Source organism: Equus quagga, chromosome 7 (genome assembly GCF_021613505.1).
Source record: "Equus quagga isolate Etosha38 chromosome 7, UCLA_HA_Equagga_1.0, whole genome shotgun sequence".
NCBI classification, from domain to species: Eukaryota; Metazoa; Chordata; class Mammalia; order Perissodactyla; family Equidae; genus Equus; species Equus quagga.
Genome location: NC_060273.1, coordinates 126,784,485 through 126,811,771, shown reverse-complemented (window position 1 = coordinate 126,811,771; position 27,287 = coordinate 126,784,485). Strand labels below are relative to the sequence as shown.

At 39.0% G+C, this 27,287-nt stretch overlaps 1 protein-coding gene across 1 annotated transcript in view; it reads left to right on the top strand.

Annotated features, from left to right (window-relative positions):
* Positions 1-27,287, top strand: part of MSH3 (mutS homolog 3) — a 158,437-nt gene that overhangs the window by 105,169 nt on the left and 25,981 nt on the right. Inside the window, exon 20 of the mRNA XM_046667722.1 lies at positions 19,942-20,099. Within this exon, the coding sequence (XP_046523678.1) occupies positions 19,942-20,099 (158 nt within the window). The remainder of the gene's footprint in view (positions 1-19,941; positions 20,100-27,287) is intronic.

The window sequence follows — 27,287 nt, the reverse complement described above, 5'->3', positions numbered from 1 at the left end:
ATATTTTACTTATAAATCACTTAAACACCATTACCTGTCACTGCTCCCATCTCCCATCATGCCAACCAACCTGATCCCAAGTATGTTATCCTTAACGTTGATTTTTTTGTTTTTTATTTCCTTTTTCATTTTTTTTCCTCTTTCCCTCTTTCTTTTACAAGATATGCTATAATATTTAATAAGGCAAGATTTGAGAAACTAAAATAGCCTTCTACTTAATTACAAGAATGTTTTAAAGAAACATTGAACTCTTATATTTAGATTTCTGCAAAATAAGTGGAGTGATTTATTCCAGCAGGCATCTCAGAATATTCCAGAATATTCGTTTCTTTTACATATGCCTTTTCTAACTTGAGTAGGAGTTGATATAGAACTGTTGCTATGGTGAAGCGCATTCTGTTTTGCAGGGTATAAATTTATATGTAGGGATAGTGTTGAAAAAGAACTTACTATGTAAAACTCAATTTAAAATATTTTATAAGTATTAATTATAAAATATAGTCTGAAAATAATTTCCTGAAAGTTGGTGGCATTGTTGCTTTTGGTAATCATGTAATTTTAAGAAACGGTCTTTCGTACATGTAATTATAAGTGTATTTTTCTGGATTCTGTATTATATGAACTTATTATAGTGCTTCTGAACAAGCGAACTTTCTGCGTACTTTTCCTTTCCTGGTTTTAAGAATAGTCCTTTTTTCCCCTTATATTTCATCATCTTGCATTTATTTGTGAATTTTTTATGAGCAGTATTTTATGAATGTTCTTATGGATTTTGACGCACTGTATCTTAGTATTGTGCTTGATGTCAGACTTACAAAGAAGGGAGACATAATACCTCCCTAATCTGGTGGGGGGATATACCCAATTAAATTAACAGCAATAGAATATGTACTTACAAAGGCTATAAGGGAACTAACAGATTACCTGGTAGAGAAATTGGCAACTGACTTGAACAGGCATTTCAGAGTAGAAGATATCCAAATGGTCAATAAACAAACTAACATTTTGGGGGGGCCTGCTGTGCTAGGTTTTCTGGCAGAAATATAGGAAAGACTCAAGTAGAGAGGAACTGTGCTCTGAGGTGCTTCTGGGACGTTGGGTGGAGAGCCGCGGCAACTGTGAATATACAGGCTAGGAGAGAGGTCTGAGCTGGAGTGACGGAGTTTAGCGTGGTCCTGTGTGCACAGGGAGTTTTGGTCGGGGTCTGTCACGCAGGGAGAGTGTGTGAAACGTAAAGAAGGGTGAAGGCAGAGCCTCTCCGGCACTAGCACAGAAGGAGCAGGGTCGCTGAAAGCAGGTTCACGTGAAGAGACTTCTGAAGCATCTTTTAAACATGTTTTCTTGACCTTTTCATCAGAATTTGGGGGTCTAGTTTAATCTGAGCATCAAAAAAATAAAAACACAATGGTAACAAGATGCTGTTGTATATTCCTTACCAGCCTCTGAGACCCAGCTCTGTCTCAGCTTCTAGGAAACCTCGTTTGACTTCTCCAAGCAGAACTGAAAGGAATACTCTTTTAAACTCTTTTTTTGTTCCGTTGCCTGACTCACTGCATAATATGAGTAGATTTAGCAGCCGCTGGATCTTCCCACCCCCGTCTTGCCCCGCTCCAGTTCATTCTCCACGCTGCAGCCACAGGGCTTTTCCGAACCTGTCACATCACTCTCTTATTTGAATTAATGCTTACAATCCAGCCGTGTAGTTCCCAAGTCACCAGGTCTCTGGGTCTTGGCAGGTGGTATTCCCTCTGCCTAGAATGCCGTCTTTCCACACATCGTCCACTGCCGCCTCACACCCCCAGCCCCCACCCCACTGCTCTGCAGCTCCTGCTTTTTGAGTCTTATCTTAAATGTTACCTCTTGCACTAAGCCTTTCCTAAGTGGGTACCCCTGTCACAAACCCACTACGCTCCGTGTCTCCCCACTTTGGTACTTATTTCACTATATTATAACTGCCCTCTTTAGTTGGCTTGTGGTTCCCGGGGGACTAAGCTTGACGAGAACAGGGAATGGGCTCCTGGTCTAGGTGTAATCCTGCTGTCAGTCACAGCTGTCTGGCACACAGCAGGCACCCGATCAGATTTGTCAAATTAACAAGAATTAGCTACAAGCTTTGAGCGCTTTCCAAGTCTCACTTTCAATTTTTGCCTTTTTTCTGCACAAAATGTTATTTTTTGGGCTATTCTATGGAGATTTCACAGCTCTAGGAACAAGTATACTGTAGAACTAGAAGGGAAATTAGGGATCATTTAGAGTAGCCCCCTCTTCCTACCTGTGAGTGAACGAAGGCCCACTGGAGGGAATTGACCTGCTCCAGGTTGCCCGCGTCGCGCAGTCTTGGACTGGTTCCCAAACTTAGAAGTACTCTAAGGTGAGCCAGTGCTCTCCACCCTTTTTCAGGTCACAGCACACGTAGAAAATGGTAATACTTTGATGGTACCTTGGAATAAAAGGAGAAGGAAAAGGTTGCCCAGAGTGAAACACTTGCCCAGGCTGTTGCAGCCCCACTCACCACCTTGAAGGTCAGGCGGTCGGCACTTGGCACCCCTGCACCCTGTGAGGTAGGTCTGTGAGGCAGCCCAGGGCGTGACGTGCCAAGGTGTGCTTGGGAGATGCCGCTGTGATCCACTGCAGTCTCAGGATTGTTTGCTTATTAACCTGAATGGCTTTCTAATGGACGGATTTCCGACAGCAGTTAAAGTTGGGGTTTCTAGTTTGCTTGTGGGTTTTTGTTTTTGTTTTTAATATAAATAATGCAAATTCACCTTACTGGGAGAGAGAAGGGGAGAAGTGTGGTTGACGGTTTCTCATTTTGTGGGAGGGAAGAGAATGAGTCAAATGTGCGAAGCTGGAAGATTGCTAGGAAGTGACCAAACCCTGTGGCTCTCTGTAGCCCAAAGGAAACCCACAGCCCCGGTGTTCTAGAGTGGGACTGGGTGGGCACTGGAATCCTGGTTACAGTCCCTTCCCCTGAGACCAAGAAGGGGCCTGGGGTGCCTCAATCCCTGGCACTGTGTGTGGCACAACGTAGGTGCTCGCATATTTGTTGCATGAATGATGTTGAAACTGGTGAAGATGAGGGAGTGCAGGAGGGGACCAAGGACCACAAACTTCCTGTTTCCTCCCTTCTCCCAGGACACGTATTAATAGCTGCTCAGACGAGGCTTGCTTTGGTTGTACAAAAGTTAAAAGTAAGGCTGATTACAATGCTGCTCATAAGCTATTGACTCTTTGTACCTAATTACAAGAAAACAACAACGCATACCATAAAATATGTCTGCATTTTAAGCTTAATTTAATTCCACAGCTGGATTATTCTTATAGATTTTGCTGTAAAGGTGTTTTTCACGTAGCACCGTCATTGGATCACATGGTTAAAAATTAGAGGAAATATTAATGGCATTTGAACATTGTTTTCTGTCACTCCTTTCCGCTGGTGTCCCTTTCTTCCTGCTTCTGAAACAGTGAGATCAGGTTATCATTGGGTACTTTTTAAAGTGTCCTGACCTGTGCTGCTCCCTCTGCCCAGAATGTTACTCTTCTCTCTTCCTGTCCCTTACCCATTGCCACTGATTGAACTCCTACTCATCCTTCAAGACCCAAAAGATATTACTGCCTCCTCAGAGCCTTCATCATCACTCTGGCCCAAGATAATCTCTTTCTATTCTAGGACTTTCTGTGTTCTGTTTTTTTAAATTCTTACCATGTACTCCTTTTTGGTGTACAGGTATAGTGGAAAAGTGCCTAACAGTGATAGGAGATATAAATTCAAATCCTGATCAGCTATTATTTTACTGTCATCTTGGACAGGCCACCATACTCGCTGGGCCTCAGTTTCTTCATTTAGAAAATGAGAGATTTGGCCTGAGTGACAGCTAGTTCTCAGTGGAATGTAAATTGGGCAGCATCCTGACGTCAGGAGGATTTGGACCCTTACCCCAGCATCTCAACACACAGCCTGTGCTCCTTCCAGCCTCACTGTCGCCGTCTTTGTGTTTGTCATTCACCTTAGGTTAAAAGTGTGAGGATTTCGCTGAGAGCTAGTCTAGAGGAGCCTTCGCTAGAGTAACATTTTCAGGGAATAGAACACTTGGAAACTGCCAAATTTTTTTAGCTGCAGCTATTATAAAAATGGTTCTACTATGATTCTTTTTTAAAGATAGGTGTCAATATCTGTACCTGTCAAGGAAGAAAGTGTTTTTTGCAGAAAATGAGCTGATGCACAAGTCTTGGGAATTAACATGTGACAATTTTAGTTGTTTTATTTTTTTCTGCTGTGCATCTTGTGACTTAGGGGTTATTCTGACTGATCATCATTGCAATGTGCCCAGCGATGGACCCAAGGATGCTGGCCGTGGGTCCAGCTAGGGCAGCTCTTCTCTTACTTAGAAGTGACTGATTCCCTGTCATTGAGCAAGGATCCCCTTTGAGACATCTGTCAGAGGATGATCTTCGCTTAGCATCCCAGTTCTGCGGCTCAGTAGCTGTGCGTTACTGGGCAAGATTCTTAGCTTCTCCAAGCCTTTGTTTCCTCACCTGTGACGTGGGAATACAGAAATACTAGTATTACCCCGTGAGACTGTTGTGAGAACTAAATGAGATGATGCGCATAAAATCATTAACACAATGTCTGGCACTTGTTATCTGTGATTTTCTTATGATACCTTAAAATGTACCTTTTAATTTTTCATCTTTACTTCTCTTTTTTTCCCAAAGAAGATGGTAGATGTGGAAGTTGATTAGTTATCTCAAAAGTTGCTGGTTTACCCAGGACCGGATGGCTTTCCTGGGGAATTCTACCAAACTTTCAGAGAGGATTTAATACCTATCCTTTTCAAGCTATTCCAAAACATTAGGGAAGATGGAACACTTCCTAACACATTCTATGAGGCCAACATCACGCTGATACCAAAACCTGACAAGGACGCCATGAAAAAAGAGAACTACAGGCCAATACCACTGATGAACATAGATGCAAAAATTCTAAACAAAATTTGGGCAACCAGAATTCAGCAATTCATCAAAAGAATCATACATCAGGATCAGGTGGGATTCATACCAGGGACACAGGGATGGTTCAACATCTGCAAATCAATCAACGTGATACACCACATCAACAAACTGAGGAATAAAAACCACATGATCATCTCAATAGATGCAGAGAAGGCATTTGACAAGATCCAACAGCCATTTATGATAAAAACTCTGAACAAAATGGGCATAGAAGGAAACTACCTCAACATAATAAAGGTCATATATGACAAACCCATAGCCAACATCATACTCAATGGGCAAAAACTGAACCCCATCTCCCTGAAAACAGGAACAAGACAAGGATGCCCTCTATCACCACTCTTATTTAACATAGTACTGGAGGTCCTGGCCAGAGCAATCAGGCAAGAAAAAGGAATAAAAGGGATCCAAATAGGGAGCGAAGAAGTGAAACTCTCGCTGTTTGCACACGACATGATCTTATATATAGAAAACCCCAAAGAATCCATTGGAAAACTGTTAGAAGTAATCAACAACTACAGCAAAGTTGCAGGGTATAAAATCAATTTGCATAAATCAGTAGCATTTCTATACTCCAGTAATGAACCAACAGAAAAAGAACTCAAGAATACAATACCATTCACAATTGCAACAAAAAGAATAAAATACCTTGGGGTGAATTTAACTAAGGAAGTGAAGGACCTATATAATGAAAATTACAAGGCCTTTCTGAGAGAATTGGATGATGACATAAGGAGATGGAAAGACATTCCATGTACATGGATTGGAAGAATAAACATAGTTAAAATGTCCATTCTACCTAAAGCAATCTACAGATTCAACGCCATCCCAATCAGAATCCCAATGACATTCTTTACAGAATTAGAACAAAGAATCCTAAAATTCATATGGGGCAACAAAAGACCCCGAATTGCTAAAGCAATCCTGAGAAAAAAGAACAAAACGGGAGGCATCACAATCCCTGACTTCAAAACATACTACAAAGCTACAGTAATCAAAACAGCATGGTACTGGTACAAAAACAGATGCACAGATCAATGGAACAAAATTGAAAGCCCAGAAATAAAACCACACATCTATGGACAGCTTATCTTTGACAAAGGAGCTGAGGGCCTACAATGGAGAAAAGAAAGTCTTTTCAACAAATGGTGCTGGGAAAACTGGAAAGCCACATGTAAAAGAATGAAAATTGACCATTCTTTTTCACCATTCACCAAAATAAACTCAAAATGGATTAAAGACCTAAAGGTGAGACCTGAAACCATAAGGCTTCTGGAAGAAAACGTAGGCAGTACACTCTTTGACATCAGTATTAAAAGGATCTTTTCGGACACCATGCCTTCTCAGAGAAGGGAAACAATAGAAAGAATAAACAAATGGGACTTCATCAGATTAAAGAGCTTTTTCAAGGCAAATGAAAACAGGATTGAAACAAAAAAACAACCCACTAACTGGGAAAAAATATTTGCAAGTCATATATCTGACAAAGGCTTAATATCCTTAATATATAAAGAACTCTCGCAACTCAATCACAAAACATCAAACAACCCAATCAAAAAATGGGCTGGAGACATGAACAGACATTTCTCCAAAGAAGATATACAGATGGCCAATAGGCACATGAAAAGATGCTCATCATCGCTGATCATCAGGGAAATGCAAATCAAAACTACACTAAGATATCACCTTACACCCGTTAGAATATCAAAAATATCTAAAACTAATAGCAACAAATGTTGGAGAGGTTGCGGAGAAAAAGGAACCCTCATACACTGCTGGTGGGAATGCAAACTGGTGCAGCCACTATGGAAAATAGTATGGAGATTCCTCAAAAAACTAAAAATAGAACTACCATACGATCCAGCCATCCCACTACTGGGTATTTATCCAAAGAGCCTGAAGTCAGCAATCCCAAAAGTCCTGTGCACCCCGGTGTTTATTGCAGCACTGTTTACAATAGCCAAGACGTGGAAGCAACCTAAGTGCCCATCAACAGACGAATGGATAAAGAAGATGTGGTACATATATACAATGGAATACTACTCAGCTGCAAAACAGAACAAAATCATTCCATTTGCAATAACATGGATGGACCTTGAGAGAATTATGTTAAGTGAAATAAGCCAGCGAGAGAAAGATAATCTGTGTATGACTCCACTCATATGAGGAATTTAAAACTATGGACCAAGAACAGTTTAGTGGATGCCAGGGGAAAGGTGGGGTGGGGGGTGGGCACAAAGGGTGAAGTGGTGCACCTACAACATGACTGACAAACATTAATGTACAATTGAAATTTCACAAGATTGTAACCTATCAATAACTCAATAAAAAAAAAATTTGCTGGTTTAGATTCCATGTGTTCTTTTTCTTTCTTTTTTTTTTTTTTTTTTTGCTGAGGAAGATTTGCCCTGAGCTAACATCCGTGGCAGTCCTCCTCTTTTCTTGCTTGAGAAAGATCGCCCCTGAGCTAACATCCATGCCAATCCTCCTCTATTTTTTTGTATCTGGGACACCTCCACAGCATGGCTGGTGAGTGGAGTCAGTCTGCACCTGGGGTCTGAACGTGTGAACCCAGGCTGCTGAAGCAGAGTGCACAGAACTTTAACCACTCGGCCGCAGGGCCAGGCCCTAGATTCAATATTTTGACTCTCCATACACAATACTAATATCTTACTGACTGATGCTATCCAGACAGACATTGCTAATACTAAGGAAAAACTTTGAAGAATGAACTACTAGCCTCGCCAAAGGTTTATCAAGGCAGTAGGTGCCATCCAGAAACATAGTCCCTTTAGTGCAGTACTTAGCTTTTGTTTACTGTCACTCATTCATCCATCCATCTGTGGTTTCTCAAGAACTCGCCCTGTGCGTGCCATCATGCTCAGTGCCTAGCACAGGTCTGGCCACTGTCTAGGCCAGTCCAGTCTGATGCATTCCCAGTAACTGCAGTAGGCTCCAGAGTCAGTAAAGAGGTAGTTTTTGCCAACTTTGAGCTTTGGCTACTCTGTTGCTTACTCGTCCTAACTGGTCTTCCAAATGGATTCAATGTGTTTCTCATATCTGAGACCTTTTGACGTGTGGTGCCTCAAATACGTATGATCCTGGCTAAAAGATAGATAAGCACATTAGATATGTGAAATTTCTTGATCATTTCTATCTTTACTTTGTCATCTTTGGTACTATAGAGGAAAGGGAGTCATATATCCCTGCCTAGTTTTTATAGAGAATGTGAATGACTTTTTGAAATGTCAGGATGGTGAGTAACCCTGTTGGGATGCCTTTCACATATTAAAGTCATCTATTTGGTCAATATTTATTGTATTTTTAATTTATTTTTTATTGGCTTATGTTGATTATAAACCAATATAAACATTGCTTTATAACATTATATAAAATTTCAGGTGTACGTCATCGTATTTTGATTTCTGTATCGACTACATTGTGTTCATCACCAAAAGTCTAGCGGCCATCCGTCACCGTGCACACGTGCCCTTTTGCCCTCCCCCTACTCCCAGTCCCCCCAGTAACCATCAGTGTTTTCTCTGTATCTGTGTGTTTGTTTGTTGTTGTTTTATCTTCTACATATGAGTGAAATCATATGGTATTTGTCTTTCTCCAGACAGGTATTTTTCTGTCTGACTTATTTCGCTTAGCATAACACCCTCGAGGTCCATCCGTGTTGTGGCACATGGCAAGATTTCATCTTTTTATGGCTGAGTAGTATTCCATTGGGTGTATGTGTGTGTGTACACATATATGTGTATGTCAATGTATATGTATACCACATCTTCTTTCTCCATTCATCCGTTGATGGACACTTGGGTTATTTCCATGATTTTGCTATTGTGAATAATGCTACAGTGAACATAGGGGTGCAAATATCTTTTCAAATTAATGTTTTTGAGTTCTTTGGATAGATACCCAGAAGTGGAATAGCTGGATCATATGGTATTTCCATTTCTGATTTTTTGAGGCGTCTCCATACTGTTTTGCATAGCGGCTGCACCAGTTTACATTTAGAAAGTTCAGCAGTTGTATGAGGGTTCCCTTTTCTTCTCATCCTCTCCAGTACTTGTTATTTCTTGTCTTTTTAATGATAATCATTCTAATGGGTGGGAAGTGGTATCTCATTGTGGTTTTGATTTGCGTTTCCCTAATAATTAGTGATATTGAACGTCTTTTTGTTTGCCTATTTGCCATCTGTATGTCTTCTTTGTAAAAATGTCTGTTCGGATCCTCTACCCATTTTTAAATTGAGTTGTTTGTTTTTTTGTTGTTGAGTTGTTTGAGTTCTTTGTATATTTTGGATATTAACCCCTTATTGGATATATGATTTGCAAATATCTTCTCCCAGTTGTTAGGTTGTCTTTTCGTTTTGTTGATGGTTTCCTTGCTGTGCAGAAGCTTTTTAGTTTGATGTGGTCCCATTTGTCTTTTATTTTGTTTCCCTTACCTAAGGGGACATACTCAAAAAGATACTGCCAAGATTGATGTCAAAGAGCCTACTGCCTATGTTTTCTTCTAGGCGTTTCATGGTTTCAGGTCTTAGATTCAAGTGTTTAATCCATTTTGAGTTAATTTGTGTGTATGGTGTAAGATACTGGTCTACTTTCATTCTTTTGCATGTGTCTGTCCAGTTTTCTAAGCAGCGTTTATTGAAGGAACTTTCCTTTCTCCTTAAGTGCCTTCTTTATGCTAGGCCTTGTTCTAGTCAGTGGGAATGAACAAGATGACATAGTCCCTGCTCTCATGGGAACTTACGTTCTAGCAGAATAAACAAGTAAGCAAGAAAATTAAGGACGTTTCAGAGAGGGATAAAAAGTAGAGAGAAAATAAAATGGGCTGACATGATGGAGAATGCCAGGGCAGAGGGGCTCGAGTAGATTGGGTGGTCAGGAAAAGTCTTTCCTGGGACTTGATGTTTGAGCTTAGACTTGCATGGCAGAAAGGATCCAGTCTCAGGGAAGAGCATCCCACAGGGAGGGAACAGCTGTGGAAAGGCCTTAGGGCAGGAATGAGCTTGGCGTCTTCTGGCAGGCGGAAGAAGAACAGAAATCGAGTCTGGCTGGCGCTGAGAGAGCCTGTGGAGGGTGGGAGGAGGTTAGGCCTGCGAGGCAGGCATGGCCTTCAGACCATGGTGAGGAGTTGGGGCATTATTGTAAGTGCTGTGGGGAGCTATATGAAGGCTTTTAGGAGGAGACAAGTTCTGTTTTACTTTTCAAGACAAGCAGCCTGGCTGCAGAGTGGAGAATGGACTGTGGGCAGAGAAGCCAGAAGACCAGCATTTTCTGTCACAGTGGTCCCCCAGCACGCTAGCAGGAGAGATGGAGACAGGTAGTGTTTAGGCATCTCAAAAATACCTCCTGATTCTTCACATCTCCTGTTTTTTTTCCTGTTAATATTTAGAGTGCCCAGTATACAATTTATCTCCCATCGGAGGTCTAAATATTAGGGCTTATTAGGAAAGCAACCATTTTGTCACCTACAAATAGTTGAGTTTAGTGAGTTGAAAATATTTCACTCCTTAGAGGCTCAAAGTTAGTTCTTATCTGAAATCTTCAAATCAGGAGAGGCCTGGAAAACCTACTTCCATGATAGTGGCCGTAAGTCTGACCAGGTTCACGGGGCACCCCTTTTTCCCAAGGTCCTCATGCAACTGAATTCCATGCCTTCCCTTCTTCCAAACAAATCTGAGCAAAGCTCTGGTGCTAATTTAGTTTCTGCCCTTTGATTCCACGCAGGGCCACATATCCGTGTAATATGTCTGAACTTGGACATGTTATTTCTCAGCGAATCATAGAATTCGAGGGTGAGAGATCATTTAATTCAACTTCCTTGTTCTGGAAGGAGGGGAACTAAGGCCTAGAGAATTGTATTGACTCACCCAAACTCTGGACTAGAAACTACCTTTCCTGACTTTTGGACCAGTTCTTTATTAATTTCTCCCCTCTGTCATTTTTCTCAAGGTTCTCATAGAAATTAACACTACGGTGAAAATTACTGGATGTTAGTACCCCTCATTGCTGCAGATCCCATTTATAGATAAATTATGGATTGAGATTTGGGATATAAAGAAAGGGAGAAGGAAGGGGAGAAAATTGCTCCTTAATCCCAAAGGCAACCAATGTTAACGTTTTGGCAGATTTCCTTTGTCTTTTCGTTGCGTTTTTTAAAATATGGCCATGATTTTTTCGTATAAATGTCTTCTTTATATCCTGATTTTTGTTCATAATACAAAATAAATATTTTCCTATATTATTAGAAAGTCTTTCCTCAGATAATTTTTAATGGCTTCATGATATTCAATAGTATGGATCTACCATAATTTTTTTAGAAATTCCTCTTTTGTATTCACTTTTTTGGTATTAAAAATAATTCTGCAATGGTACCTCACAGAATTGATTCCTGGAAGTGGAATTGGTAGCTAGTTCAAAATGCTCATGGTAGAAAACTTGGAAAACTAGAAAACTAGAGAAACCAAAAGTCATCTATAATTGCATAATCTAGAGGTAACTGTCGATAATTTGGGTTTTTCCTTTTCAGTCATTAAGTGGCTTGTTCAATGAGTAAATAACTTTTCCTAAAATCATTTCTTGCTGTGTCATGTTGAATTAGACCAAATGTTTAATAAGGTCGCAGATCATGTTGGTTAAAAGCGTAAGTTCTCCTCTCTCATTTAAGTTTTAAATAATTTTTCTGGGTCATACAACTTTTAAACCCTAAAGAATCTAATATTTTAGTGTTGAAAGAGACAACTTAGAATAATTTTGGTCTTTTCACCTTCAGTATGATGCCTTTTGATAACCAAAAAGTCTCAATTTTAATGAAGTTGAATGTGTCGATCTTTCCTTTTATAAAGGGTGAGTGTTTTTGTGCCTTACGAAATTCTTCTCCATTCCCAAGATCACAAAGCCATTCACCTATAATTTCATATAAATATTTTAAAGTTTTACTTTTCAGATTTAGGTCTTTAATGAATCAACCTAAAATTTATTTTTATATATGGTGTGAGGTAGGATTCCAATCTAATATCTTTCTATGTAGGTAATCAGTTGTCCTGCACTGATTTTCAAATAATCCATCCTTTCCCCATCAACCTCGAGAAGTGTAAGTTTCCATATTTTCATGGAACTGTGTTGGACTCTATTATTTTTCACTGGTCAGTTTTTTTGGTCCTTAAGCCAAAATCACACAGTCTCGTTTATTATAGCATTATAATAATTCTTTACATCTGGTAGGGAAAATGCCCTCCACCTATTCTGCTAATAGAATGTCTGGAGTTTTCTTTAGCGTTTGCTTCTCTCTTTCATTTTAGAGTCAACCTATCCAGTTCTTTGGGGGAAAAAAAATTGAGATTTTTTATTGGAATTACATTGACCCTATAGATGGATTTGGGGGAAAGTTGACATCTTTATGATATAGCTATGACGTATAAATTTGTCCCCCATGAATGTAGTATATACTTATTTTGGTTTTTAAGTCCTCTCAATAAAACTTTAAAATTTCTTCCATAAAGGTTTTTTACATCTTTTATCATATTTATTACTAAGTATTCTTTTTTGCTATGTTGGTCATATCTTTTTTTACAATTGCATTTCCTAATTACTCGTTGCTCTTACAAAAAATGCAGCTGATTTTTACATTTTGATCTTAAATCTAGCCACCTTGCTAGACTCTCCTATTAATTACAATAATTTGTCTGGGACAGTCTTTTTGGTTTTCTTTGTAGGTCATCATGTGTCTGTGAGTAATGACAGTTCTGACCTTTCTAGTCCTTTTACCTTTTCTTTCTTTTATTGTCATGTTATACTGCCTGGAACCTGCAGGGTACGGTTGAATAAAAGCAGTAATGGTGGACACCCTGTCTTGATTGATCTAAAGCAAATGCTTCTAACACGTCACCATTAAGTCTGGTGTTTGGCAGACACCCTCTACCTGGTTAAAGATCTCTAGGGTCATTTTGTTGTATCAGTCAATCATCACCTACGGATATATAGTGTCAGGGACAGACCTGTTTCCCAGCGAAATAAACAGTGTTTAAATATTAGAGCTCTGAAGTCTAAGTTTTTATATAATGTTGTCTACATGTACAAAGAATTGATTTTTGTGTATCAGTCGGCTCCTAAAGTTCAAATAGACTAAAAACTTCATTATTCTGTATAAAATGGAGGAGAGACGAAGTACTCAAGGAGCTTGTACTTGATCGCATGGTTCTAAAAGCCAGCAGTCTCTGTGTAGCTCCATATAAAATGTCATTCCTTTTGAAAATATTGGGAAGTGTCAGACTAGCTTATTCACTTTTCACCAACTTATATGTAATTTAAATTCAAAAGACAGTAACGTTTCTATTCATGTAAGTGCCATACTCATGTTTACTTATACTCTTCAAATTAGTTTCACATTTGACTTTTACATTAAGCCTAAGCCAAGTTTATTTTCATTTTCTGTAGTTCATTTTTTCTTTTTCAGTTAGTCTGTAGAGCATCGGAACTTTCTCTTCATGTGGCTACTTTAGGCATCTTCTAGTTTTAAGAAACAATGATTTATAAATTGTTGCAGTATTTGTAATTTCAAAGGAATTTCACATATATTTTCTTACTTATTTTAAACTTCACAAAATTCGTGAAAGGCCAGGATTTCTGTTAGTCTTACAGATGAGGAAATGAGGCATCCCTAGTTAATGGCAAGGCCGGAACCTGAACCCAGTCTTCTAACTCCAACTGCCTTATCATTACAAACTTATTTATTAAAATATTTTGTTTATTAAATTAAGATTAAAAAAATACCCTGTCAAATTAGTGATTCTCATTGGATGGAAAAGCTGAATCAAACAGTAAGTAAAAATACTCTTGTCTTTCAAGGCATTAGAAGCAATAGATGTCTACAAGATAAAAAGTGTACATTTTTTTCCTCAGAGCTTTCCTAAATTACTGATTAAAGGAAATTCTCTTCCTGCGTTTCCGTCAGCCACCCGCGTGAGCCGTTGAGCTGGTAATTCCGCTGCAGCCAGCTCTGGAAACAGCACCGCCACATTCAGGGCCTCGGCATGGCAGCATCACCTCCTCTGGGTTATTCTCTCTTTCCCCTACCATCATGTGCTTTTCTCTGTTAATTTATTTCTGTGTAATATGCTGGAAGTCCAAGTAACAAAATGTCATTTGAAAGTTATGTGAACTTTTCCTAAATTATGTAAATACATTTGTAAAGAGTTGTTTGATTTGTTCATGATTATCTGTGAAATAAATCATTAAATCTTAAGATAATCCATTTAAGTAATTTTTAACTGCCTAATATTTCACACAAATGAAAAAGTGTAGAAAACAGTATAACAGACACCCATTTACCCTTCACTCAAATATCATAGAGATTCACATTTTGTAATATTTACTTTAGGTTTTTTTAAAGAGAATAAAATGTTACCGATATGGCTGAGGTCATAGTAAATGACTGCCTTACCTTTCCCCCTCTTCACCTCCTAGCCTCATTGGTAACCTTTATCCTGACTTTATTTATTTTCCTTATGAGTGGTTTTTATTCTTTTGATATATGTGTATCTTAATGTTCAATTATGTTTTGTGTACTTTTAAAATGTACATAAATATGTCACACTAAGTCTATCTTATCATATTCTATATTGTAAATAATTGTTTTAATAATTGTACAAAGTAGATCTATTCATTTTCCTAATGATAGATTGTTTCTATTTTTTTTCTATTCTGAATACAAACAGTACTGTAGTGAACACTTTTATAAATACCTTTTTGAGCACTTGTGTGTTTTTCTAGGGTGGATCCCTAAAAGAGGAGTTGCTGGGTCACATAGATCAGTATGTGGAATCCTCAGCTTTACTAGATGTTTCCAAGTGGCTCTCCACGTCTGTGCCAACATGCTACGTAAACAGACTTTTAAACCTTTTCATAATCTGATGAATGTTATAAGTTATCTCTTAAAAATGTTCCTTCAAAACTTTTCACTGTTCGTATTTCTTTATTCTTTCAAATGCATGTTCAGAACAGCTTGTAGGCCCCTTGAAAAACACTGCTGGTTTCATTTTCCTTTCCCTGATTAATAACAGGTTTTTGGCCTTTCATGTTTCTTTTTCTATAAATATCCTATTCATGTCCTTTGCCCGTTTTTCCATTGTTTTGGTGTTATTAATATGTAGGAGTAGTGCGTCTTTGTTATATGCCTTTTTATTTTGTGTTTGATGACTTCTTTCAACAGAGTTTCTAAAAAGTTTAAGCGTGTCTTTTCCTTTATGATTTATATTTTTTGTGTTGCTTTTCCTATCTTGTTCAATAAATCATTCATTAGCTTCATGTCAGTAAGCTATTCTCCCATATTTTCTTCTAAAAGTTAAAGGTTTGCTTTTCATATTTAATTCTTTCATCCATCTAGATTTGATTTAGGGACTCTGTGAGATTCAGGCCTAATCTATCTTTTATCATATGAATACCCAATTGTCCCACTGTTGTTTATTGAATATGGCATCTTTTTTGCTTATTTGTAATCCTACCTCTCACATATACCAGATGCCATGTATAGGTTTGTCTCTGTCACTGCTCTGCGTACCTATTAAAGCAGTACCACACTTTTAATTACCATAGCTTTACAATAAAGTCTCCCCTCCCAGTTGTGGTTCTTCAAAATTGTATTGACTTTATTTTTTACTCTATCAAATAAATTTCAAAATTAACTGCCAGAATTGTATTGCTTGGTGGATTTGTGAGAGTAAATTTCCTTTTGAAAATAACCTTTACTGAAATACAGCGTACATGCAGAAACATGCACAGATCATAAGTGTATAGCTTAGTATATTTCCACAAAGTGTACCCACTGCCGTATCCAACACCCAGATCAAGATAGAACAATAGAGTGGAAATAGAGCACATTCTAAAAGCTCCCCTCGTAGAGTAAGGGAGGTCCTCCCGGTAGCTACCTACCCCCAAAAAGATAATCACTATCCTAATTTCTTTTACCATACATTATAGTTTGGCTTGTTTTGAGCTTTATATAAATAGAGACATACAATATATATTGTGTCTGTCATCTTCCATATTTTTTGCTTGTCGTTTATTTCCGTTGTCATAGAGAATTTCATTGTATGAATATATCACAATTTATCTGTTCTACTACTGATGAACATTGAAGTTACTTCCAATTTAGGGCTGTTATGCAAAGTACTGCCATGAGCATTCTTTTCCATGTTTTTGGAATACATCCTATACGTTTCTGTTGGACATAGACCTGGGAGCAGAATTGTTCAGATATATCTATTTTCAGCTTTAGTAGATTGTGCCAAACAGTTTTCCAAAATAGTGTACAATGTACACCCCCACAGCAGTGTGTAAGAACTCTAGTTTTTCTACATCTTTGCCAAAGCTTAATATTGACAGGCTTTTTTTCTTTTTTTAACTTTAGCTGTTGTGTACATGCGAAGTGATGTTGTCTCTTTATGATTTGATTGCATTTTCCTAATGATTTGAAGTGGAACATCTTTTTGCGTGCTTTTTGGCCCATTTGTGTATTTTCTTCTGTCGTATTCCTTTTAAATTTTCTTGACCATTTTTCTTGGGGCTGCCTTTTGATTTGTAGGAATTCTTTATGTATACTGGATTCAAGTCTTTGGGAAATGCATAATACACATATCTTCTGTTCTGTAGTTTTTCATTCTCTTAATAGCCTGTTTTGATGAATAGAGGTTCTTAATTTTAATCTACTCCAATTTTTCAATCTTTTCCTTTATAATTAATTGTGATTTGTGATCTGTTTGAGAAATCTTTGTCTACTCCAAGGTCATATGTTACCATCCAATAACTTTATTGTTTTCCCCTTTCAAATCTGTAATCCACTAGGAATTGATTTTTGTTTATGATGTAAGTTAGGAAATCAAGATTTTTATTTTTCTACATGGATGTCCTTTCAATTCAGCACCAGTTATTGGAAAGACTGTCCTTTGTCCACTGTGCTGCGGTGTCACCTTTGTCATAAATCCAGAGACTGTATACACGTCAGTCTGTTTCTGCACTCTTTTCTGTTCCACTGGTCTTTTTGTATATCTTTGTGCCAGAATCAAACTAGTTTAATTATTGTAGCGTTGCAATATTGAGCCTTCCAGTCTGTGAACATGGTGTCTTCCTTCATTTAATTAAGTATTCCTCAATTCCTTTCAGTAGTCTTTTGTAGTTTTCTGTATAGGGTACTTGCTGATTTTGTTAGATTTATTTGTAGGTATTTGATTTCTTTGGATGCTGTGGTAAATTATGTTATCAAATTTTTTTTAATTTTTATTTACTTGTTACTAAAATGTAGAAATAAAGTTGACTTTTGTATACTGAATTTATACCCAAAGATCTTGCTAAATTCACTTATTGATTGCAATAATTTTTGTAGATTTCTTTAGACTCTCTGGGAACACAATCATGACATATAGGAATAATGACAGTTTCATTATTTTCTTTGCAATCGTTATATCTTTTGTTCCCTTTTCCTGCCCTTTTTTTTGAGGAAGATTAGCCCTGAGCTAACATCCATGCCTATCTTCCACTACTTTATATGTGGGATGCCTGCCACAGCATGGCTTCATAAGTGATGTATAGATCTGCGCCCCAGATCTGAACCGGGAACCCTGAGCCACCAAAGCAGAGCATGCGAACTTACCTGCCATGCCACCGTGCCGGCCCCTACTTTTTTTTTTTTTAATACATGGGTATTGAATTTTATCAAATGCTTTCTCTGTGTCATTGGAGATCATTATATGAGTTCTCTTCCTTATTCTGTTAATGTGATGAATTACATTGATTTGCTTTTGAATATTAAACCAACCTTGTATTCTTCAAAAACTCTAAATGATTAATATATCCCTGGATTGGCTTATTAATATTTTATGAAGGAGTTTTGCATTTGTACTTTTGGAAGAAATTGGCCTGTAATTTTTCTTTCTTGTAGTGTTCTTGTCAAGTTTTGGTATCAAGATTATGGATTATGTTGACCTTCTACAGTGATTTGGGAAGAGTTTCTTCTCCTTCTGTTCTCTAGAAGAGTTTTTATAAGATTAGTGCTATTTCTTTCTTAAATGTTTGGAAGTATTCAGTGGGGAAGTTCTCTGGGTTTGGAGTTTTTCTTGTGGAAGGGCTTTAAATTACAGATTTAATTTCTTAGTAAATATAGGATTATTCAGATTTTCTTCTCATTTTTGCCAGTTTTAAAAAAGAAATCTGTTCCTTTTGTTTAAATTTGCAAAATATTTGGCTATGCCAAATATTTGCTTGTTTATAGTAGGCTTATTATTTTTCATCTCTGTAGGGGAGTTTATTTTATTTTATTTATTTATTTATTGAGGAAGATTAGCCCTGAGCTAATATTCGTCGCCAATCCTCCTCCTTTTGCTGAGGAAGATTGGCCTTGAGCTAACGTCCTTGCCCATCTTCCTCTATTTTATTTGTGGGATGCCTACCACAGCATAGCTTGATGAGTAGTGTGTAGGTCTGTGCCCGGGATCCCAACCAGTTAACCCCAGGCCACCAAAGTGGGATGTGCGAACTTAACCACTACCCCACTGGGCTGGCCTTGGAATTCATTTTATTTTAATCCGCTAGTTTTATCATTCTGCTTGTACCAAGCTTCTTTCCTTGTTCTTACTCTGCCAAGAAACAAAGATTCAGTCAAATTCCTGTAAGTGTGGATATTCAGGAGGCTCGTTATTAAGCCACGTGTAACCGTAAGAGAAAGAAATCACACAGGACGAACAGGCTCTCTAGCACAGCTTGGCTTTGGGGAGGCTGGAAATGTCTGGTTAATTACATCAGACCGCTGTAGAGATGGAGCAGGTTTTCTTTTTATCTCCTCAACAATAAGACTTTATAATGTTTTACTTTGATACCCCATTGTTTGCATGAGGTTTCTCAACTCCCCTTGGCTCTTTCTTTCTTTTTTCTTCCCCATCATTACTGACTGCCCTCTTTACCCCCTGCTCTAGAATAACTTTTGTTTCTTTATCATTTCTTGCTCATGGTCCCCTATGAGTGCCTTATGGCCTCATTCTGTGTTCTTTTTCAACCTCTGCTCCAGTTACTGCTGATTGGACCTCGCCCCGGTTCTCAGTTTAAACTCCCAAGAGATTATTGGTTGGCCCAGTTTTGGAAGAGCTTTTATGTGAGGCCGCCTCTTAGGTTGTTGGTCAGTTACAGGTGGGCTCTTCTTGACCAGGCAGGTATTGCCAAGGGTGGTGGGTTCACATAGCACAGCACCTGGATGCCTTGAGCTAACTCCTCTGCAAAGGGCTGCAGTGGGACAATTTCCCTTAGGATGAGACTGTACATAGCAAGTACTGTAATTGGCTAATATAGGCAAGTTCTAGAAATTAAATCATTGCATGTGTTTCAGCTTTTCTGCCTCTTTCACATGCTCTGGTGAAATGCCAGTGAATAATTAAATGCTGATAAAACCAACATCTAGAATTTGATATTATCAATCTCTTTAGCAGTCATCTGTCTGTAAGTGGAAAAATTCACGTGCTGTCAGCCCAAATCAGAGCTTTGGGCAATTAGATATATAATGCCTGTAGCTTTAACATGGGCAAACGGAAATGGATAGATTTTAAATGCAAGTCATATGCAAAACACACACATAGGCAGGTTAATGAATATTTAATGAGAAAGCCATGGTAGTCTCATTTAGGTTGCTTCTTGTTATTTCCTTTTTTATACCCAGAAACAACCTTGTATGCTGCTAAGAATTCCCTGTTCTACAATAGCACGGTTCAAGTTGAAGACAAAGAGGTTCTCTTTCCCTTTGTGATACTTAATTGGTGACATATTTAAGTACCACAAAGCCATATTTTGCCTAGTGCATTCCCATGGAATAATGTGTAGATATTATATAAAAGCTCTCTGGTACTATGAGTGAAATTGCTTTTTAATTTTCCAGGGGGACTCAGAGAGAGTGATGATAATTACTGGACCAAACATGGGTGGAAAGAGCTCCTACATAAAACAAGTGGCATTGATTACTGTCATGGCTCAGATTGGCTCCTATGTTCCTGCAGAGGAAGCAACAATTGGAATTGTGGATGGCATTTTCACAAGGTAAAAACATTAGTTCCATTTAAATGTATTTCTGAAAATAAATCAAGCCCACACTGTCACATGAATTTTATTTTTATGTTCATATTTAGATGAATAGATTTCCTCTTAAAATATTTAGAGCTCAGGAGCTTGAAGAAATCATTTCATCATGAATATTAATACCAGAAGAGACCTTGGAGATCATTTTGTCCAGTAGTTTTCAAGTTATTTTTAGTTACTGGGTTCTTACTTTAAAGAAATTCTTATGTAGAAGATCAGTATTTGGACAGATAGAAGCAGGTCTGCTCTCCCTTAATCAGAGATGGGAGCTCGGAGGCTTGGCTGTGGCCTGTAGGGCAGCCTGAAAACCGGCCCACCCTCCTTGCTTTATAGGTGGGGAGCTGAGAGCAGAGTGAAAGAGGCACTGGCCCAAGATAAGTTAATTCTTATTCTTTTTTACTCTAAGAACGTTACATACAACTGACTAGGTCTTACCCTCAACATGTAAACATAAATTGCATGCCACATTGGGAATATGGGTAAAATAACTAGATGTAAAATAGCTCACTAACGAGAATTCATTGTTTAATCTATTTATTTAGATTTATCAGTTCTTAAATTTCCATTTATACTTCTTATATGTACATTTTTAGAAAATGTAGTCTATAGTATATGGTCAAGCTGTGTGTGTAAAGTATCTGATCTGTTATCCACTTCGTATTTATTTAATATTTGACTCTGAAATAACATCAGAATTTGTCACATGCCAACACTGACGTGCCTGAATAGCTGGAAAATGCTTCAAAGCTTGGTTTTTAACCTGAGAGTGAACAAAACAAAGCAACCTAAATTCCGTTTGATGCCGTATCACCAAACAGATGTTATTTTGATCTCAATATATTTGTAAATTAACTCAATATAAGAAATCTAAAGAAGCTTTCTTTAGTTTTTAAAGTTGTAATTAATCTTCTATTTTGCAAGAAAAATATGCTAGGTATTTTATTTTGGTTACATTTTATTAAGAAGAGTGATAGAAGTTTAATAAAGAGAAAAAAGATAAAAAGAAAAAGAAAGAAAGGAAAAACATCTTGGGCAATGTAAGGTGATTTATCTGGAAGAGAATCTTGTTAGTGAGCAGAATATCAATTAGGAATATTTTTAGATACAAGTAATAGAAAAGAAAATAAGAATTTACTTTCTCATATAACAAGAAGGCTTGAGGTAGGCAGCTGCTTCTGATATTTCAGGGGCTCTGCAATTCATTGGCCTTTACCTCATAGTTGCAAGATGGTTGCTGTGACTCCAGACATCATATTCGTATTCACATAAGGGAAAAAGGAGAAGGAATGCCAAAGCTTCCCCATTTTTTTCAGGAGATCAGTACCTTTTCAGAGGCTTCCCAGAAAACTTCCACTTATATTTCACTAACGAGGATTGTGTCTTATGGGCATAATTGCGAGGGAAAAGAAAGTAAGAATTTGGTTTTGTCCAGTTTTTATAATGGAATTAGACAAGGGACACAGTGTTTGGGAATGGATTCAGAGGCAACCAGAAAACAGTTTCTGCTATAAGGAATGACTTCAGTGATAATAATAACAGCTAACTTTTATGATGACCACGTATTTATAATAGTAGTATAATAACGTTCTTATCAATGCATAAGCACATTCTGTGCCCTTTATATAGAATACTTTCTATTAAGTACATTCAGTGAGAGCAAGTATAAGTCTTCTGAAAAAGGACAAACCACACTAATTTCAAGAAATTTGGGTGTTTATCCATTCATTTTCATTTGTTCATTTGTCCAGTATATACTAACTTAGCGTCTAACATATGAGAAGCACTGGGAATACAAAACAACCATAGTTTCTGTTTTCATGAAGCTTACCTGACGGAGAAGATGAGCATTAACCAAAAAATTGTACAAAGAAATGTAAAATTGCAACTGTGACACATCTAGAAAGGCTGCATACAAGATGCTGTGACAGCCTGTGATACGGGGTGTGATCTCGTCAGGAAGGTCAGTGGAAGGCTTCCCTTAGCAAGTGACTCTTGAGCACCTATCTGAAGCACGAGTTAACTATCGAAGGAAGGAAGAGCATTTCAGACAGACGGAGCAGCATGTGCAAAGGTCCTTTCACATTAAAAAAGACACCGTGAGACAAGGGACTGAGGGGTGGCCCTCTAGAGGAGCAAGATTCTAGATGAAGCTGAAGAATAGGAAAGGGCAAGTTACCCAGGGTGTTTATCCTAGGAGCCTGGGGAATCACTGCAGGCTTTGAAGCAGGGCTTGGCCTGATCGTGTCCACACTGCTGCAGTGCAGAGAGTATTCGGAGAAAGGACACGGCAGATCAGAGTACCCTGCTCAGTAGGCTCTTGCAGTGGCCTTGGTGAGAGGTATCAGTAGTTTGGACTAGGTTTGTAGCGTTAGTTTAAGTGGAAAGGAGTCATATTTGAAAGGTGTTCAGGAAATAATCAGCAGCACTTGGTGCTAGATGGGTTCTGTGGCTGAGATAGATGGCGTTGTCGGACATGACAGTGGTTGGTGCCTCTGGGTGGAGGATGCTAGCATTTACTGGAAGATGGTGATTTTTTTCATGGATCCTGATTTTATCTTTGTGCATAGTAAGTAGAAATGCTCTGAGACGTTCAAGGGGAGCCGTCATGTAGGCAGTTGGATATAAAGTTTAGACTTCAGAGGGAGAGATAAAAGGTAATGCTGTAAATTTGTTGTAAGCAGTCTTTGTACAAGTGGTGAGTGAAGTCCTGGCTGTGGATGAGCTCATCCTGGCAGAGAGGATCATGGAGAAGATAATGTTCCCAGACTGAGCTTTAGAACTGCCAACGTTGCAGAGCTGAGTAAGAAGCTTGAAAAACCCACAGAGGAGGAGTAGCCAGAGAGGTGGGACACACCCTGGCCTCAGTGTCATGGGAGCAAGGGGAAGAGTGCTTCCAGGAGGAAGGAAGTGGCCAGCAGCGCCTAAAGGTCCGGGGAGATGAAACCTGAAAAGTCAACTTGGGTCTTAGCAAAATGGATGTCACTAGTGACCCTAGCAAGAGCTGTTTGGTGGAGGGTGGGGCCACACTCCAGTTAACGAGGGTTAAGGAGCAAGTGAGAGGTCAGGAAATGGCGAATGTTAGTACAGGTGACATGGAGACAGATTGGCTGGGAAGAGGAGGTGAGAGATCTGATAGGGGACTTGTTTTGTTTTTGAGTGGTTGACTTGAACATGTTTAAGGGGGATATAGTTATATACATGAATTTATGATTCTAAAAAGAAATGCATCGATCACCTGGGAGGATATTAGACTGAATTCAGAGTAATACTTAAAACGAAAAATCATTAGTCACTTTGGGGAATGAAAATTGAAAAATAAAGGGGAAGAATCAAGCAGCTATCCTGCCTTTCCAAATAGGTAATGAGAGGAATTTTCTCTTTATAGAAGTGTGTTCCAGCTATTAAATAAAGAAGGAATGATAAAGTTAGATTATCACCCTTTTTTTGCAATCTCTAATGTAAAAATAGATCTAGGCAATAATTAGAAATGGCTGCTAATGTTATCAAAAGAGAGACAACCAGACATTCAGGAAGAGTTTGTAACTCAACCTGTGAAGTCTGGCACACAGTCAAATCTATTCAGACCTTTAGGTCTGTCTGCCAATTTATGAGGGAAAAAAGGTAGAGGAACAGAAACAACACCTTTGGGATGCCATCAGTAAAATCTAGACTGTGGGAAAGCGCGGGACAAATGACTGGCTCCTTCAACAAATAAATAGCAAGGGCAAAAAAAGTAGGGGGAGAGAGAAGATATTCAAAGATGGCTTTTTCCAGCACTTAGGGTGCAGGCTTGAAATAGGCAGTCAGCTTAGTACAGGGTGGAGTTCTTCCAGACAAGTGAGTGAAAAAGCAGAAGGAGCTCAGGAATCTGCAAGTGTGTGTGGACTGTGGACCTTAAACAAGGAGAGGGCTGACAGAACAGGGGACAGTAGATGGTAGGTGGGCCAGAGTCCTGTGAGCCTTGAACAAGCATGGTGGAAGTGTTGAATGAGCTGGAAGGACAGGAGGTTGTTGGAACGGCTGCTTTTGAGGTAAAACAGTTCAGGCCTATGATCAAGTCCAAGACGTGACCTTGGTGTTGGATGGCTGGGGTTGAGTAGAGGAGAAGGAGACTGGCGAAGAGGAAATCTAGGATTGATCTAGATAGTGGCTGGTTTAGCCATATGGACATTAAGTCTACCAAAATTATGGCAGGGCTCTTGGGGTTCGGAGGAAGATGTACGCCAGGTACTAACATCTGGGTGAATGAATGATTTGAAGTTGAGTAGCTGACAACATGAAAAGAGGGAGGATGTTATGGTCAAATGGCACAACCTCAAAGGAGCAGTTTTTATTATAAGAAGGTAGAACCTAAAAGTGAGAGTGATGAGCAGGAGACCCCTGAGGTGTCACATGGTCTAAGGAAATGAATGGTGATTTCTTGAGAGGGCTGCAGGGGAAGGACTGGAGAGGGAAGTGAGGGAGTGCCCTTGAGGAGAAGAGACTGAGGATATAGCGGAGTTTCTGGTTACTTGGCAGCTCTTCCAAGGCGCCCAATACCTGGTTTAGGAGGTGAGTGAGGTGGAGAGTTGGATAAAGCCTAAGAAGTGTCGGGCAATACAGACTTGATGTTGGATCCAGGAACCACAGAGGAGGACACACACCTAGGGTTCTGACTGATGAAAACATGGAAAGGAGACGTGGTGTATTCTGTCTCCTAGGCTGCCTTGAGAAGAGTGAGGCCTGGACAAAGTGTCTTGGGGGCGAGTCTCACCTGGCTTGGACAGAGGTGGATCCAGGGCTGTAGGTGCCACACACTGCAGCCTAATTGGGCTGGCTGATGGTAGCCCTGAAACTCCAGACCTGTACTGTGTCACCTGGATTGAGAAGCTCTTCCATCAAGCAGGAAAGAAATGGATGAAATATGTGTGAGAATCTGATTGTGGTGTCCCCAACAGACATGATTGAGCACCTACTTTGTCTAGTCGTCATTCAGTTTTCACTGCTTCAGGTGTGACTCCGGCATCCATTACTTAGTACACACCATTGCAGGAACTCTCACTGCTCGCTCAGCCTTCATTTTCTCCTCTCTCCAGTCAGTTTTCATGTCTCTGTTAGGTGCCTGTCAGGGCACGGCTATGATCGGATCATTCTCCTGCTCCGAAACCTCTAATGGGCCCCATTATAGTAAATACAGATCTCTGGGTGTGTCATACAAGACCCACCAGATAACCACCAATCTTTCCAGTCTTCTGTTTCTTTCCCTCACCTACTTAAGTGTCAACCAAACAGTTCTTTCTGAATTCTAGAAAGCTATTATGTGCTTTCCCATTTGTCGTCTTCAGCTTATACTATTTCCTGTGCCAGAAATACCCCTCCTGCTATTTTTTTTCTGTTAAAATCCCATGTGGTGTTCAAGATCTAGCTCAGATGCCTACTCCTTCATGAAGTCTTCCTTGATTTCCATAGCCAGAAGTAATCTAATCGCTCTCAATTCTTTACTTCAATCATGCATGTATCCTCCTCTTTTAAAGCTCTTACCACTTTTGGTTTCATAGTTGTTTGTGTACATGTCCACCTCTACTATTGTGTTGTCCATTCTTGGAAGATGAGTTTCTTGTTTTGTGCATTTCTCTTTCCCCTCCCTTAACCTACAACTTTGCTTTGTACATACATAAGAGACACTCAAGAACAGGGCTGTTGAATGAGTTGACCCTTAAGTCACGATCAGGCAAGTGGAAACTAGTCCCATAGACAGTGGAGAGTCCTTGAAGACTTGTGGGTAGGCAAGTGATGTGATCAGAGCTCAGTTTAGGTTCCAGGGAGATTAGTCTGGCAGCACTGTGAGGGATGGACTCTGAAGGGATGATGTAGTGTAGTCGTTCTTGGGGAGATCCTGAGCATCTTAATTAGACTGGTGGAAGTGGACAGAGGACAGAGGAGAGATGTTGTAGGGTTAGAATTGACAGGCCTTGGCAACTACAATGGATGAAGAAAGAAAGATGAAGAGCTAGAGACAAAGATTAAAGCATCAAGCCTAAGTGACCAAGAGAAGAGAATGGTGGTGCTTATTAGTAACACTGAGAAACTGAGGAGGAGGATCTGATTTCAGAAATAATCTTAACTTGTAAACTTGTAGCGTGTGGCACAATAGTGAGGCTACATGGTAAGACGGCCATGACATTTCCAGGTCATGAGTAGAAACTGTAGAGCTGTTAGCAGGACTTTAGCTTTGGCCCAATAATGAGATCAGAATTCTGTTGTATTAAACACATATTTTTATTAAAATATTACAGTGCGTCAGAGTTTTATGCTAAACATTAGGAATACAAAGCTGAGTAAGACAGTTTTACCTGCCCTTGGGGACCTCAAGTGTAGTAAGGGAGATGGAGAAACAAATCACTACGATGCAGTAAGATTGTATGTTGCTGGAGAAGTGTTTGTGCATGTGTGCTTATTTCCTTGCTCATTCATTTGTTCATATTTATCCTGCCGTCTTCCCAAAAGGAATTAGGGCAGCTTACAGGAAATCCAGAACAGCGCAAGTCAAAATAAGGATGAAGGTTTAATGTTGAGCCCGGAATGAGGCTTAGAATATATATCACTTAATGACCAGCACTACTGTGGATTAGCCGCAAGTTTGTCCCCAAGGTTTCCACAAAGATAAACTTGTTCAGTTAGAATAGTCCACAGTACCCAGAAAGCCAAACAAATTACTTAAGAGAACAACTTTTAAAAAAAACTGTTTACTGTGTTAGACAACAATTTTTATAATAAGACTACCCAGATGTATGTATTGGGTAATATCATTCAGACTAGTTTTTCTTGGGTCCATTCAGTTAGAGTTCATGAAACAAATGCTTGATTATGTTATTCTTGAGCCACAAGCTCCACTGAGACAGAAATTGTGCTTGTTCTGAACATGTTTGTGTCTCTTATGCCTGGTGCATAGTAGGTGTGCAGTAAATATTTGTGGGAAAACTGACAATAAGAATTTTAATGTGAATAAGAGAATAAGTAATATATTGACAAAAGTATGTTCCTTAGTCCAGATTTCTGAAATCCTGCCAAAACATCCCCTGGGATTCAAATACCATATAAAATAGTACATTGGAGCTTGACTAGGTTTTTCCACAGGACTCAGTAAGTCATCAGATTTCTATGTTATAT